At 38.7% G+C, this 16,623-nt stretch overlaps 1 protein-coding gene across 3 annotated transcripts in view; it reads left to right on the top strand.

Annotated features, from left to right (window-relative positions):
- The window catches only part of GLRB (glycine receptor beta), a 62,459-nt gene that overhangs the window by 20,571 nt on the left and 25,265 nt on the right, over positions 1 to 16,623 (top strand). For all 3 annotated transcript variants that reach the window (XM_045018996.1, XM_045018995.1, XM_045018997.1), the window contains exons 3-7: positions 218 to 324; positions 2,771 to 2,838; positions 5,394 to 5,623; positions 7,613 to 7,695; positions 16,308 to 16,448. In XM_045018996.1, coding sequence (XP_044874931.1) covers positions 218 to 324; positions 2,771 to 2,838; positions 5,394 to 5,623; positions 7,613 to 7,695; positions 16,308 to 16,448 — 629 coding nt within the window. The remainder of the gene's footprint in view (positions 1 to 217; positions 325 to 2,770; positions 2,839 to 5,393; positions 5,624 to 7,612; positions 7,696 to 16,307; positions 16,449 to 16,623) is intronic.

Genomic DNA, 16,623 nt, shown 5'->3' on the forward strand with positions numbered 1-16,623 from the left:
TATGAAGAAAATATTGAAATGTCAGTACTACAGTGTATTAGAGTAAGATAGGTAAAGGAAGTTTAAATACTATAGACGTTACTTGAAAGGAGTAAACTTGGGGGAGGTTTATATGTATGATGCCTTTTTGATAGTTTGAATGGCATTTTAAAATGACTCAGGAAGTTCAAAATTACAGTACCTACTATCTTAACAATAACCAATGCACTTTTCACAGCCAGCAATCAGCTGAAGATCTTGCAAGAGTACCTGTTAATTCTACCAGCAATATCTTGAATAGGCTGTTGCTCACTTATGATCCCAGGATAAGACCAAATTTCAAAGGTTTGTCACACATAAAAGACATTTTCTACTTTTTCATGTTATTAACATTTCCTCTTTTATTTTTTATTTTGTTATTCACATGCACAGAATCTGTGGAAACTAGATTTCTGGAAAGATACAGGATAAAATTTCTGAAAAGGGGGTGAAACTGCTGAAAGATATTTACCCTTTTTAGCTGATGGATTGATAGCATATGCATATTTCATGCTGCTAACACATGGAGTGTTTTTAGGGATTTTTTTAATTAATAGCTTTTTAAAAATTAAATTATATGGTTTTATTTAGTATTTGAATACTGTTTTCAAGGCAATGTATTTTTAAAACATTAAACAGTTTTACTTAATTGCTTGTAAGGAGGTTCTTGTCAATGATCATGAAAATACTACAGAATTTAGGCCCTACCGTGTTAATATTTCTAAAGTACACAGAAGTTATAATTCCCTTAAACCTGTGCTAAGTCCTGTTGCTGCATTTTGGAAATTAATGTGGTTCATATGCTTAAGTACATGCCCTTAGCAGCTATCACTTCTGTACAGTTATAATAATGACAGGAGTATATATCCTCTAAATAATATGTGATAATTCTCACAGCTGCATCTTAAGTTTTCCAGGAATGAGATTCTTTCTAAAAAAAACCAATTTTTATTACACTACTTAAACTGCAGCTTGTGAGTGTGGCTTTTGCCACATTAAAAATCGCATATAAATATGCGTGTGTAGGTATATAATTGTAACACACATACATATATAGTATGAAGAAAACTACTCTGGAAAGCTATAATCTTGATTGTACTTCTGAGGAGAGTGCTACAGATATGCCATTACCACCTTGTCCTCAAGATAAAGACTTTTACTCTTCCCAGTGGGAAACAGTTCTTCAGATAGATCTATTCAACTCACTTTATAAAAGTATTAACCCCGCCTCCCAACCTCAAATACTATATCTTACCTCAGAAGAAACCTCACCCCTTTTTTGTTCACTATGGAAGCTTACTCAATTATTTTCAACACTAGGCATTGCCACAGGGGTCGCATGACCACCTAATAGGCTACTTGATATTCAGCAATAGGTAGGCATATAGCCCAAAATCTTATTGTCAATATTTGATTCCTTCTCTCCCACCTACTCCCATCGCTGGCAGTCCAGAATGAATCAGGACTGAAGAAGAAAGAGGAGAAATGTTGCATCATTTCAGAGGGAAGTGATGGGGGAAGAAGAATATCTTCTGACAAGTGATTTGCTCACATTAAAATATTTCTCAAGCATGACTGATTTACTTGGCTTGCACATAGACCTGGCCTAAATCTGCAAGGTACTGAGCACCCTCAATGGCACTGAAGGCATTTGGAGTTGAGGGCACTCAGCCACTTGCAGAAGGGGCTCAATGCGACATAGTATCAAGCCTCCACATAAGGCAGAATCTACACTTTCACCCCAGTCAGTCTTAGCAGCATGAATTGGAACAATATTAATTAAATAAAATTTATATTAGATTCTGAATCTGAATGTTTTCCATGTTGTCAGACCTTATTTAGGACACAAACAAGATTCTGCCATCCTTGTCCATCATGCTGGTTGCTGGAAAGGCTACCTTGTTGTGTCGGCCTCTCTCTCATCCCAACCTGGAGGACCAAAGGACTGCTTTTCATCTGGTCCCTTTCTATCCTTTGACCATCCATCTTGGGTGACCCCACCAGGAATTAAAACTCCTGCCAGCATAGCTCTCAGGGTCATTGGAACACACAAGCTGCCCCCTCATGTCAAGTTGTAGTCTCCAGGGAAGAGTATATAAGAGCAACCTTCAGGTTCAGTTAAATTATGTTGTGCTGCGGATGAAGAAGCTGCAAAGGGCCATTTTTATACCCCACCACAACCACCAACCCCTTTACACACTCACACCAGACTTGCACAAAGAACAGTTGGTCTGGAGAATCTAAGCAAATATGACAGTATAAATCACAAATCAGTGAAGAGAGACGAAAGTCTGTCTTTCCTCTCTCTGTACGTATGTTGTCTGTATCTATTACACTATATACAGGGGCTGGTACTAGATTGTGAGCTTTGTGATAACACAAAAGCATTACATTTGCAAATGATTCCAATTTACTGTTCATGTACCATTTTAAGCTTAGATATGTGGGCTAGTTTCTTATCACCAGAATGAAAATAATTTTCATAATTTTTATTTTAATGGGATTAGGATTGGACACCATATCTTTAACCTGGCAAATGTATATTAGAAGATAAAAAGATACTAATGGCCTGATTCTTATCTATATTTCAGTGCCAGAGCAGTGTTAAGTGCATTTAAAAGGGGCCCTAAAGTGGGTGCAATTCAATTTAAGGACCCTTTACTTTGCCAGAATGGTATAAATGGTCACTAGTTCACAAGAGAATCATGCCCTAAACCTTACATTGTGTATTTTCTATTTTTTTTTTCTTTAGGAATTCCAGTCGATGTAACAGTCAACCTTTTCATTAACAGCTTTGGATCAATCCAAGAGACAACGATGGTAAGTGTGAAATTTGAGTATTTGCATATAAAATTTCTAAATTAAACTAAATTAAATCTACTCATCCACAGAGAGGATTGTATCTTGTTGTTCATAAATTGTGAGAGGTTTTATTATCTGATGGATTCAAGGCCTAAAAAATTAAAAAGAGTCTAGTGGCTTCTGAGAAGTGTGAAATGTGGTTCTTCCTTGCTTAAGATATGCAACTCAGCAATGTGTTAGTGTGTATTAGTGTGAGGTCAATGACCTCCCTGAGTGCCAGTTTTGTCACTTACACAATCTTAAAGTAAATGTTTGGTCCATAAATGAGACACATAGAAAGGTGACCATGCCAAAAGCAGAAGGATGTGTAGTGTACAAATTCTTAATTTTCCAGGCACCTGAAGATATGAGTAAGCACAGTGGAGGAATGTAAAGAAATGCAATATCAATGTACAGTTGATCACACTTATACCCATGTTTGTTACCCAGGATGAGCGAAGGTAAATTGATTATTGATAAAGGACAGATGGTAATGATTGGGAACTCCCTACTACAGTAAGTCATTTTGGTAGTTTTTCTGAGTGCCAGGGTGAGAAGCATTCTCTTATGGACATAAAAGTTGAGGAATATTCAATAGCTTAGTCCTTGTTGGACCCAATGACATTAGCAGAAGTAGTGTGAAAGACTTGCATTTAAATTTGGAATTTGGTTTAGGAAGGGGGAGTCTAAATTTAAAGCTTTTCCCTTTGTCACAGTCTGTTCCAATCTTCTGCTCACTCTCCTGTCTGGCCCCATCCCACTGTTTGGATTCATATTCAGTAGTCAGTAAATGCCCAGGCCAACTATTTGGTATCAGGTCAAATACGAATAACCTACATTCATCATACCCCTGTGTGTGCATCCTATATTGCATTGGCTTCTCTTATTGCCATATTGCATTATTAACTCTCTCTCTCTGCGTTACAGCTTTTCAGGTTTTTCCCTCAGACTGAATATCTACTTTGGGATTATTTCCCCCCAGAGATATTAACCTGCTTTTTTCAAGATGAATCTAAATTGTGTTTTTTGCTCATTTTTTAAATCCCTTTAAGTCCCTTTTATATTATATCTCTGTCCTCACTGATGTTTGAAACTCCTCCCAATTTCCTACAAGACTGCAATTTCATCTGTGAATTTCATTAGTATGACATTATTTCCTCTCTTATATCACTCAGGAAGATTTCATTTAAGCAAACCGGATGTAACACAAATACCTGTGGTAATCCACTGAATTCCTCCCCCAACTCAGTCCTGCTATTTTCAGTTATCATTAACTTAGTCATTCAGCAGGAATTGATTTGAGAATACATTTTAGGAGACACAGTATCAAATATTTTATTGGGGCCTAAATACCCTGTCATATATCTGCTATTTTCCTTACATCCAGTTTTGTGACTGCTTTTTTTTTTTTTTGGGAAAGAATCAAGTTTGTCTGGCAAGAGCTTTCCTTTTTTAAAAACTCAGTGCGTATTAACCATGGTTCCACTGTCTAAATCCATGATTCTTAAATATATGCCAAAAGTTAGGCTCCTCAATCCATATTCAAACATCTAACTAAATAAGGATCTCTTCTGAAGTCCTTTGAAGTCACTGGGAATCTTTCCAATGATGTCGGTGGGCTTTGGATCAAGTCCTTAGTTACCTGGTTTTTCAAAGGTGCTGAGCACCCACCAACTCCCTTGGGAGCTCAGCAGTTTTGAAAATCTGTCCATTTACTTCAGGCTCTGATTTAGAAAACTTCCCTGTTAAGGACAGTATGTAAGCACATGGACTACAATATAAATGTTTAATAATAATAGTAAAAGCCCCTTTTGATGTCAATGGACTTAAACGTGCTTAAAATTAAGGACACACATAGGTGCTGTCCTAAGACAATTTCAATGGGGTTGCTCAAGTGCTTAAAGTTAAGCGTGCATGTAAGTGTTTGCAGTGGACTGACACCAAAATTTAGAAACATGTTTCATTTTTCTTTCGCTTGTTGTTTATTCTGTGGGTCCTTAGTATTACTTCTCTGCTCTGTTTTCTTCTTTGACAATGTAATGCCATATTGTTAACATACCATCTAACCAACTGGAGCATGTGCTGCAGTTTACACTTACCAGGTCATTGATGTAAATGTGAAATACACATGGGCCGTGCCTGATATCCTGTTGCCTGAAATACATATATGTTGTAGAAATATGAGACCACACTCTGTCCTCATTTACACACATGTGGCACCATTGGTGTAATTGAGGCTGCACAGATGTGAGTGAGGGCAGAATTTGACCCATATTATTTTAATTTAACATGGCTAATCTTGAAAAACAAGGCATTTATGTAACCTAACTTTATGTATCTTGTAGCTAATTCCTTTAAAACCAAGAAAATTGTGTGCTGAAGAATGATCAGGTGTATCCATTAGAGGAAAACCACAAAATTTAATAGATATTTTTTTCATTTTGGAGCCTGCATGTTTTTTTGTTTGTTTGTTTGTTTTCTGTTTTGTTGTTTTGTGGTTAGATTAATATACACTTGCAAATTCTTCTCATCAGGATTACAGAGTTAACATCTTCCTAAGACAAAAGTGGAATGACCCCAGACTTAAATTGCCCAATGACTGGAGGGGTTCAGATACACTGACAGTGGATCCTACAATGTTTAAATGTCTGTGGAAACCAGACTTGTTCTTTGCAAATGAAAAGAACGCCAACTTCCATGATGTCACTCAAGAAAATATTCTTCTATTTATATTTCGGGATGGAGATGTTCTAGTCAGTATGAGGTATTGTGTTATTTTTAATTGTAAATATTTACTATTGGTTTTATTTAAAGCTTCAATAAGTTATTTGGTGTAGGACATACATCTCACTTTGCAGGTTAGTAATATGTATAATTTACAAAGATAATCATTGGTAGAACTTTCAGCTGATATTGATATTAAAAATGCATAAAAATAAATCAGAGTGAATTATAAAACTACAGATTCTAAAGTATATTGATTGATATTTTGGCTAGTATGAAAGATTCTGAAGCTTAGGTATGTATTAGATCATTTTAAGATACCAAATGTAGGTAAAATAAGATTTTACAAAATGGAATAAAGATCTTAGTGAGATAGTTGGCCAAATTCAGCAGAAGCCTGGTGAAACTGACAATAATTAGGGTCTTTCAGAGTAAGTGATACAATTTTCAGACCACATTAGATGCCCCTTAAATTAATAAGAATTTGATTTATAGCTACTAACAATTGCTGCAGCCAGAGGCAGAAAATGAAAAAAACCTGTATGTAGGGGATTGTCCATTGGTCTGTAAATGTAGCAGGAACATACTGATTAGGGTCAGTGTAATACTGGATATAAGTTTTTCAGAGGATCCAAATATTTTTTTTATTAGAAGACTATCTTAGAAATACAATTAAACTTTTTTATTGAGGATTGAGTTAGTGGTAAAAGACACACAAGAGAAACAATGTGCCATAGCATAGTTAAATACAGAGGCTTGCAACCTTATTAAAACTACTGACCAATGGGGAACCCCCGCCCCCCCACATACAAACTACCTGGCAGGACTGCTCTAGTGTGGGTTTCACCTGGCATCTGTGGTCCTGGGTTCTACAAACCTGAGGGTGGATATGGGAGCAATGCCCCCTTTATTCCCTCAGGCCTGTCTGGAGACCCTGGCTCGAAGTTAGTCCCAACCCATTCCTCTCCTCCACACAAGGGGTAGAAGAGATGAGGAGAGACATATGCTGCATGAGACATAGAGGCAAGCCCATCACTATGCAGTGTTGTGCATGAGGCTCATGCCCAAGCAGCCCATTGGGGTTACAGAGACCTCACTTCAAAAGTTGCAATGAATGTAATTTAAATTCCCCAAGTAAATCTTTCAGATGCCAGATAGAAGGTGAAAAAACCCACAGAGCAGTTTGCCATTTTTCCATATGGGAAAACAAAAATCCCTTCCAAACCCCAAACAAAATTTGGCAATCAGTCTCGTCCCTGGCATCATGAGATTCAGCTCTCCACACAAAAGTGGGCCTGGAAAAGAGCTTAAACTGGCTACTTGCCAACAGCAAGCAGAAACAGTCCTCCCCCAGTCCAGCAGGTGAGAGCCAATCAGCTGGCTTATCCTGACCCCCTACTGCTGTTCAGTGGAGCAGGAGCAGACAGGACATGGTCCTCCCCATTTTCCTCCACAGCCTGATGGGGGAGAGGGGACTAGAAAGTAGCAATACCCTCCCCACAATGTAGTACTTCCCCAACTGCTCTCACTTGAGATTTTCCCCCTCCCACTACCTATGGTGAGGGGAGATGCCCTCCCAGATAGGGTTACCAGATAACAACTGTGAAAAAACGGGACAGGGGTGGGAGGTAATAGGTGCCTATATAAGAAAAAGTCTCAAAAAAGGAGACTGTCCCTTTTAAAAGCAGGCCATCTGGTCACCCTACTCCCGGATACATCAAAGACACATCCTGACTTGTGAGCTGAGCTTTTTTTCCCTCAAAATGTTATACATTAAAACCTTATTGCACTATTTTTAAACCATGCAGAATTTAGCCGACAAAATACATTAATAAATTTTGAATGATGTTTGTTCGATACCTCAGTATTTTGGAATCAGACTCTGACAAGAGAAAATTGAGGCTCTACTCTATACATTCTTGTTGTTTTTGTACTTCTTTAAATTTAAAGCTATATATATAATCTTACTCTACTTTGTTTCTTACAAAGCATTTCAAATTGTGTCTAAGATCTATTTTTCCGTTTTCAGATTATCCGTTACTCTGTCATGCCCTTTGGACTTGACCTTGTTTCCGATGGATACACAGCGTTGCAAGATGCAGTTGGAGAGCTGTATGTAAATCAGTCTATGCATAAAAATAGTTACCTTCTAGGCAGGCCTGAAAATCAAACAAGAAATATATTATATATGATGTTTAGTATAAACATTTCTTAATTAATTTTAAAATTAATATTCCATGATCATTACAAATTTAAATATATGGTTCTTTCCTACAAAAATTTCTAATTTTTATGGCACCGTTTGTTCTATTTTTAGTTTTTTGCTAACAAACACATAATGACACTGTTTAACATTTCTGAAAACATTTAAAATGTATTGGGTAAAATCAGGACATAAATATCATTTGGAAAAGTGAATTAGTAGTTCCCTCAGGTAGTTTTAACTTGCATGACAACCACTTCCTCTGCAGAATATTTTGGGATAAATTAGCTCTTGTATTATTGAGTGTAAATCTACTGAATTAAATAGGTCTGCCCCTGTTCATAATAGGTTTGAATTAGGTTTTATATGTTTAATTAATACTGGGCTCAGTCCTTTGAATCCCCAAACCCTTGATATCAGTGGAAGTTTGCCTGAGAAAAACTTCAATATAAGGCCCATTAGCAGCATTATAGATATCATATTTACTCAAGGAAGAAGTATTCATGAACAGTTTTCTCTACTTTATTAGAAACACTGACCTTTCTTTAATACCAGACCTGCTAAATTCAAACTGGTGAGGAGGAGGAGGAGGAATTGATTATCACCCTCTCCCTTGAGTGATAGTGTGATTTAAGCTTTTGCCCTTTTTTATTCTACTAGCAACAGTAAGAAGTTAGCTCATGGCATAACTACCTGTATTCCCTTCCAGTTCCAACAGTGGGGATGCTTTCTTGTTTCACTTATTTGTTACCTATAAGATGTTTTGTTTTACTTAATTACTTCACTAATGGAACTTCCAAAACCAAATTGTTTCTTACATAGTGTCAGCCTTTTTTAAAAAAGGTCACCATCTGGAAAAAAAAATCATGAAATTCACTAAATTAAATGGATTTGACTACGTGCTTATGCTCTTGAATTCTAGAGCAATCTTATTAATGTGTCCCTGATGGAAGATCTCTGGATGCATTTTCCCCAATGGTATGCATTTAAGCATTATTCTGACCTCAGACTGAATACACGCATGTCACAAAATATTGGCATAATATGTGTATTTAAAAAAAAGCTACTGCCTCCATGTTAAACTGTAGCTCTAACAATCTGCTAGAACAGCTATGTATCTCATCCAAACCTTTGATTAAACATACCAAAATGGGGCACAGTTACTAAAAACGGTGTAATAAAGCCACAAACTGCATTTTCGCCTTCCTCCGCAGCATGGGGCAGGGGTCGCTTGCTGGAGGATTATCTGCTACTTGAAGTCTTTAAATCAGGATTTGGGGACTTCAACAGCTGAGTCAAGGGAAAGAATTATTTCAGGAGTGGGTGGGTCAGCTTTTGTGGCCTGCATCTTGCGGGAGGTCAGACTAGATGATCATAATGGTCCCTTCTGATCTTAAGTTCTATGATTCTATGATCACAGTGACTGGAAAAAGCTTTAAAATGGTATTGGGGATCATATCATGAACCCTTGATTCTAGTCACCCAGGTGCATATCACTTGAGCTAAAGGAAAATGTCTGGTAGCTCGAGAAGGATTACACTTAAGAGCTCTGTTTTAGTGGGCTAGCCACTAGATGAGCAGAGAGCTATATATAGTAGGAGGTCTTTATTTACATACAGACTCTCGGGCTTTAAGGATTTAATGAGTGATGAGTTAGTTTTTTTAGATACATCTTCTGAACAATAAATCCCACCCAGGATTTACTTTAGATCATACAAATCAAATGTTTTAAAGTAGTAATAATTAAATATTGTCCTGGCTTTGGATTTGGATTCTTGGGTGGGTTAATCACTTGCTGTTTTGAAAGTTTAAAAATTATGGGCCAAATTCTCTTCTCTTCTCGTTCTACTCAGGTGACACAAAGGAATCTGGCCATAGTGGAGTAACTGGGAATGCCCCAGTGTAATGAGGGCACTCATCTCTCCCTGCAAACCCAGCTCAAGAAAATGCAGTCAGAAACAAACTCTGGTTATCTCTCAAGTTCCTTTGAGCAGAGGCACACCTGTCCTTAATCCTCTGATCCCAACCAGGAACTTACCTGCTAAGGCCCTGGAGCTCCTTTTATCTGAACCTGCTGGTTTCTTATTGGCTTCTTTCATGAGGCTTGTCTAGGCAGGCCTGGAGGACCCACCTTTGCTGCTGTTTTCCTGTCACTTCTCTGCTTTCTGGGGTGGGGTACAGTAGAACCGCTGGGCCTCTGTTAGGTAGTTGCAAAGGCCAGGTATGCCCTGTCACACCCCATTAAGGAGGATCTCTCAGCAGGAATGAAGCCAGCAGATCTGGCTCCTTTGTGACTTTCTCCTTACCTCTATGTAGAGGACAAGGAAAGGCACTTTGTTTGCAGTTCCACTCCACCAATTCTTAACTGACAGGTGATAACTTACACAGCTGGCATTCGGCAGCTGTACTTCAGAATAGGGGAGCCGTAACCAGATCTCAGCAAAGAGAGACTCTCCCGCAATATTTCTTTCTCTCATTCCAAAGTCTCTAGTAACCTCTATGTAATTTGAGATAGTAATTACACCGAATAGTCTGAGTTGGAGAGGCTTTGAACACCCATAGCTCCTGCTGACGATAATGGAAGTTGTGGACATTCTCTCAAAACCAAGCCCTATATTGTGTTTTATTTTTGGGGGGGGGGGAAGCTGTTTTTTTTTTTTCCCCTGACAACTTGCTTCTGTAAAACCATTTTCCATTGCTTACACCTTGAGAACCCCATGGCATAATGATGAATACAGAGCCCTTAAGAGATGTAACAAGGTGACTGGCTCTTTAAGGGGAGAAGGGTCCAGCCTCACATGTAACACACACAGCTTGCCTCTCCATATGGAGAAAATGTTTGAAGTCATGTGGCAGGCAAGTCTTATGACTAAATCAGGGTTTCTGGGATGGGGTAAAACAAAACCCCTGGAGAGCCAGCGGGAGAGAAAGAAAGACTTATGTTGAAAGTCCTGGTAGTTGCTGCTTGATAGAGAGCAGGGAGAGACTCTCCCTAGTTCCCCAGCAGCAGGTTTGGGGGTGCATGTCAGCAGAGCGCAGGAGTCAGTGAGGACGGATAGAGTGTGGAGAATGTCTGTCTGCTAGAGGAGAGCTTCAGCAGGCACAGGACTAAGAAACCTGCACCAACAGTTGAGCCAGCCAGGGTAGGGGTTCTTGTGTTTCCTTGGAAACTTTGTTAATAAACCCAGACCCCAAGAAGGGGTGTTATTTGACACACAAAAGCTTATTTTGACATTACCAGAAAGCCCAAGGGTGGGAACTGAGACAGACCAGGTAGGTATGAACATGTTTTTCTCTCATCTGTTAAGATGCTGTTTTATTATTCTGCAGTCTCTAAAGGCAATTGAAAGCCTCACTTAGTCTAGAAGAGTATCATAGAATATCAGGGTGGGAAGGGGCCTCGGGAGGTCAGCTAGTCCAACCCTCTGCTCAAAGGGGAAACCAATCCCCAGATGGCTCCCCTCAAAGATTGAACTCACAACCCTGGGTTTAACAGGCCAATGCTCAAACCACTGAGCTATTTCATTAATCCATAACAACACTACAGCCACCAATTCCATAGTCTATCTGCCTTTACCGCTAGTCTTCCCCAAAAATCTATAGCTGTTCTGCTCCTACCACATCTGGCTACACGAACATTCTCTTGGGAAAGTAAAATGCCTCCTTCTTGATCTCCCTACCACCTCTGGTCACCCTGTGTCTGTAAGAAAATAGCAGAAATAGAGGAGGTTTAGAAACAGGTGATGAAAATTAGAAACTGAAGAGAAGAGAAACTGAAAAGACTGGCATTGCTTAGTTTAGAGAGAGATGAATAGAGTATATAATAGTTCAGAGAAGGTAAATTAAATGCTTCCGTTATCCTCTCTCATAATTCAAGGACAAGAGGACACTTATTGTAGTTGAAAAGCAGCAAATTTAAAATTGATAATAGGTAATACAATTTTATTTAAAATAGAATTAACCTTTGAAACTCATTTCCACTAGATGTTATTGAGACAGAGCCTGGTGGGATTCAGAAAAGGAATATCTACAGTTACATTTACGATTCTAAAAAACAGAAGGGATATAAACCCTCCTGCATCATGGGATAAGTCAAACTTTGCGTGGTGGGATTAGGAAAAATTTCCCCAATGGGCAGGTTATGCCATAATTGTCAACTATAGAGTTTTATGCTCCTTCCTCTGAAGCATGTGGTCTGGCCAGTGTTAGAGACCAGATACTGGACTAGATTGACCGTTGTCCTGATCTGGTATGGTAGGTCTTAATTCCTAACTCAGCTCACTCAATCAAGATGCCTTCTAGCTTTAGCTCCCTGAATTGCCATCTTCATTTTACGTTGTAGCATTTTCACTACTGCACTAAAAAATCCATAATTGATAAGAAATCTATCTTTGACCCCAATATTCCCAACAGCTATTACCACCTGTACAAGTTACACTCATTCTATAAAGTGTTGGTGAGATTAGTGAAGTTAACTTTCTCCAGTTACTTTACTGCTCACCTCCTTTTGATCCAGCCTTGTATGTCTTCAACCTCCTCCATGGCAAGAAACTGCTTTGCTTGGCCTGTTCAGTTACCTCTTCCACTTTGCTAAAGATAACTCCTTGTGCTATTTATTCTTCTTAATCTCAGTGCAGCATATGACACCAATGTCAAGAAATATACTCTTTGACTGACCTGAACACTAAATAGATATGAGTCCCTCCTCACCAAGTTTGGCTACTATATCTCTAATGACCATTTCTTTGTCTCTAGTTTCAGAGTGGTAGCCATGTTAGTCTGTATCAGCAAAAACAACGAGGAGTCCTTGTGGCACCTTAGAGACTAACAGATTTATTTGGGCATAAATAAGCTTTTGTGGGCTAGAATCCACCTCATCAGATGCATGAAGTGAAAAATACAGGAGCAGGTATAAATACATGAAAGGATGGGGGTTGCTTTACCAAGTGTGAGGTCAGTCTTATGAGATAAATCAATTAACAGCAGGATACCAAAGGAGGAAAAATCTGTTTCTGCACTTCACTCTGGGTATTGCAGGTTTAAGAACGCTTGATAGAGATTCTGTAGGTGTTTGTCTCTGTTTCCTACATGCCTCCAGCTTTCATCCACATCACATCACATGATCCATTGTCTACAGCCAAGCTCTGAGATACAACCGCATTTGCTCTGATCCCTCAGACAGACAAACACCTATAGAATCTCTATCAAGCGTTCTTAATGGCAGAGGGGCATACCTTCCTGGTGAAGTGAAGAAACAGATTGACAGGACCAGAAGGGTACTACAAGACAGGTCCAACAAAGAGAGTAACAGAATGCCACTAGCTGTCACCTATAGCCTCAACTAAAAGCTCTCCAGTGCATCATCAAGGATCTACAACCTATCCTGAAGGATGATCCCTCACTCTCACAGACCTTGGGAGACAGACCAGTCCTCGCCTACAGACAGCCCCCAAACCTGAAGCAAATACTCACCAGCAACTACACACCACACAACAAAAACACCAACCTAGGAACCAAAACCTGCTACAAACCCCAATGCCAACTCTGTCCACCTATCTATTCAAGGGACATAATCATAGGACCTAACCACATCAGCCACACCATCTGCGGCTTGTTCACCAGCACATCTACCAATGTGATATATGCAATCATGTGCCAGCGATGCCCTTCTGCCATGTACATTGGCCAAACCAGACAATCTCTATGCAAAAGAATAAATGGACACAAATCTGACATCAGGAATCATAACATTCAAAAACCAGTAGGAGAACACTTCAATCTCTCTGGTCACTCAATAACAGACCTAAAAGTGGCAATTCTTCAACAAAAAAACTTCCAAAACCAGACTCCCAATGTGAAGCTGCAGAACTGGAATTAATTTGCAAACTCGATACTGTCAGATTAGGCCTGAGGAAAGACTGGGAGTGGTTGAGTCACTATACTAATTTCTCCTTACTGTTACTCAGACTTTCTTGTCAACTGTCTGTAATAGGCCACTCTCTTACCACCTCAAAAGATATTTTTCCTCCCTTGGTATCCTGCTGTTAATTGATTTACCTCATTAGACTGACCTCACACTTGGTAAAGCAACCCCCATCCTTTCATGTATTTAGACCTGCTCCTGTATAATAATAATAAGAGGAGATATACCAATCTTCTAGAACTGGAAGAGACCTTGAAAGGTCAGCAAGTCCAGCCCCCTGCCTTCATTAGCAGGACCAGTTTTTGCCCCAGATCCCTAGGTGGCCCACTCAAGGATTGAACTCACAACCCTGGGTTTAGCAGGCTAATTCTCAAACCACTGAGCTATCCCTTCCCCCTCCAAGTAGTTTTCACTTCATGCATTTGATGAAATGGGTTCTAGCCCACGAAAGCTTATGCCCAAATAAATTTGTTAGTCTCTAAGGTGTCACAAGGATTCCTTGTTGTTTTTGTCTCTAGTGATGACTGTGCCTTGGATTCTAAACCATTCTGCTCTAGTCTCCCAAAAGCTCTCTGCTTCATTTGCCTCCTCTTCTTTACACTAAAAATTTGACAATTTAAGCACAACTACCACTTTTATGCCAGTGACATCTAACTCTGTCTGTCCTTTTAACTCTTTCATTTACCTTTCTCTCAGCTCTCCCCCAGTCTCTCTGAAGCATATAAATCCTTGATGTGATATTAAATTAAATGTTAGAAAGACAGGTATCCTCCACCTTTGCAAGAGAAGTATCCTCAGCTATGTCTCTAAGACCTGCATTTCCTTCCTCGCCTCTGACCTTCCTGGCACTTCACAGGGCTATAATCTTGGAGTTATCCCTGACTCTAAAATTTCCACTGCAGCTTTCATTACTATTTTTTACTAGTCCATCTACTTACTACCATCTCTGCAATATAGTCTGTGGCTTCCTCAGCATTCACATGAAGAACTGCTTTTTTGTGAATTAGTTACTTCATGCCTTGATTTTTACAACACATTTCCTGCAAGGCCTCCTAGAGATCCTCCTATCCAAACTCCAGTCTGCTGGGAGTGCTACCACCTCTCTCATACCTATCACCTTTGTCCTGAAAGACCTCTACTGACTTCCCAGCCACTTGAAAATTGACTCATACTAAGTATCCTTCATGACTATGCCCTTAACTACCTCTGGTCTCCTGTCTCTTTACTCTTCTGCTCTGCCAATTGAGGTATCCTCTTAGACTTACATTCTCCCTCTACTCTGATTCTTTGCTGCATCATCAGCTATCCTGACCATATGCTTGCCTCCCACTCCCTCACTAATTCTTCATCTGCAGTTATTGTTAATAATCCTAAACACCTCTCACTGTCTACTAAGCACATCCTCTGTACTCCCCCCCACTTGACTATAACAGTTTTGTTGTAATTTGCTGTGCATATTGAGGATGTGAGATACATTTATTAAGGGTGTATTAAAACTTATTTTCATGATATAGCTTTTATGACAGAAATGTGGAGGTAGATAATAAGTATTAAGTTTTGAGAAGTTTTAGAGGGTCATTCACATTTTAGTTTTTTATCACAGATACTTTTCAAATGTGAAAATCATCTGCCTAATTCTCACCCCTGAATGGAACAGCTCTTTAAGCATTTCTTAAAGATTCTGCATTCTTAGAAAAAAATTACATTGCATTCTCAATTTACCCTTTGTATGTTTCCCCATTCCTCCCACTACTTGTCATGCTTTATCTGGGTTTAACTCCATTTTTAATGAATATCAGGCAGACAGAAAAATGACGTAAAATTATGATCGTGACTGCACTTTTAGTTAACATCCTTTTATGCTCAAACATCATGGGCCTGCTTTTTCCACTGCTTTGCACTATGTATAAATGCAGTGGTCAAAAGTGATCTGTGGGCCCAGATTTAGGCAAGCACTTAAGCATGTGCTTAAGTCTATCTGTATTTAAGAAAGCACTTAAGCAAATGTTTAAATTGAAGTATGTTCTGAAACTGCATTGACTTCAGTAGAATTTAGGCATGTACCTAATGTTAAGCACATGCTTAAGTGTTTTGCTGAAGGGATGCTTTTCTGAATTAGGCCCTTAAGTCTGTCCAAATCAGAAAGGAACACATGAAAGGCCACTTTGTACACATGAAAGGCCCAGGTTCAGAAAGTCACGTAAACACAGTCTTAAATCCCACAGAAGTCGATGGGACTTAAGAACATATTTTAAAGTTAAGCATGTGTTAATGTTCTTTGCTGAATCGGAGTCTAAATGACAATACAATGTTAAAAGTTGTGGGGAATCAGGTACTGTTTTCTCTGTTTAAATACTGAGTGCTAAAATAACTCTCATTCAGTTTCAGATTTTCAGTAATACAGAGTTCCATCTAGTCCTAATTAACAAACAGACAATAAAAATCTAGTTGTGAATCAACTGATAATTTTATGACAGGAAGCAGGAATCAAGAAATGAAAGAAACACATACATGCATATATATAGATATAGATATTTTTGCTGAATTGACTCTCTGGTGTAAGGTAGCTTTAACATTTTTTGTTTTTTTTTCTTGTAGTTGGTTACACAACTGATGATTTACGATTTATCTGGCAATCTGGAGATCCTGTTCAGTTAGAAAAAATTGCTTTGCCCCAGTTTGACATTAAAGAAGAGGATATTGAATATGGTAACTGTACCAAATATTATAAAGGCACAGGTACGTAATTCTGTTAACTAATTTATTTGTTAAAGATTTCAGTTTGCATTTAGTTATTGTAATATTGTTAATGATTAATAGTTGCATTGATAGTTTTTGTATTGCAGAAGAAGACATTAGTTTTTAGCTAATCAATAATTTAGATATGAATAACACAATAACAGCCAAATATAAT

The sequence above is a fragment of the Mauremys mutica genome, chromosome 5 (assembly GCF_020497125.1).
Source record: "Mauremys mutica isolate MM-2020 ecotype Southern chromosome 5, ASM2049712v1, whole genome shotgun sequence".
Classification (NCBI taxonomy): Eukaryota; Metazoa; Chordata; order Testudines; family Geoemydidae; genus Mauremys; species Mauremys mutica.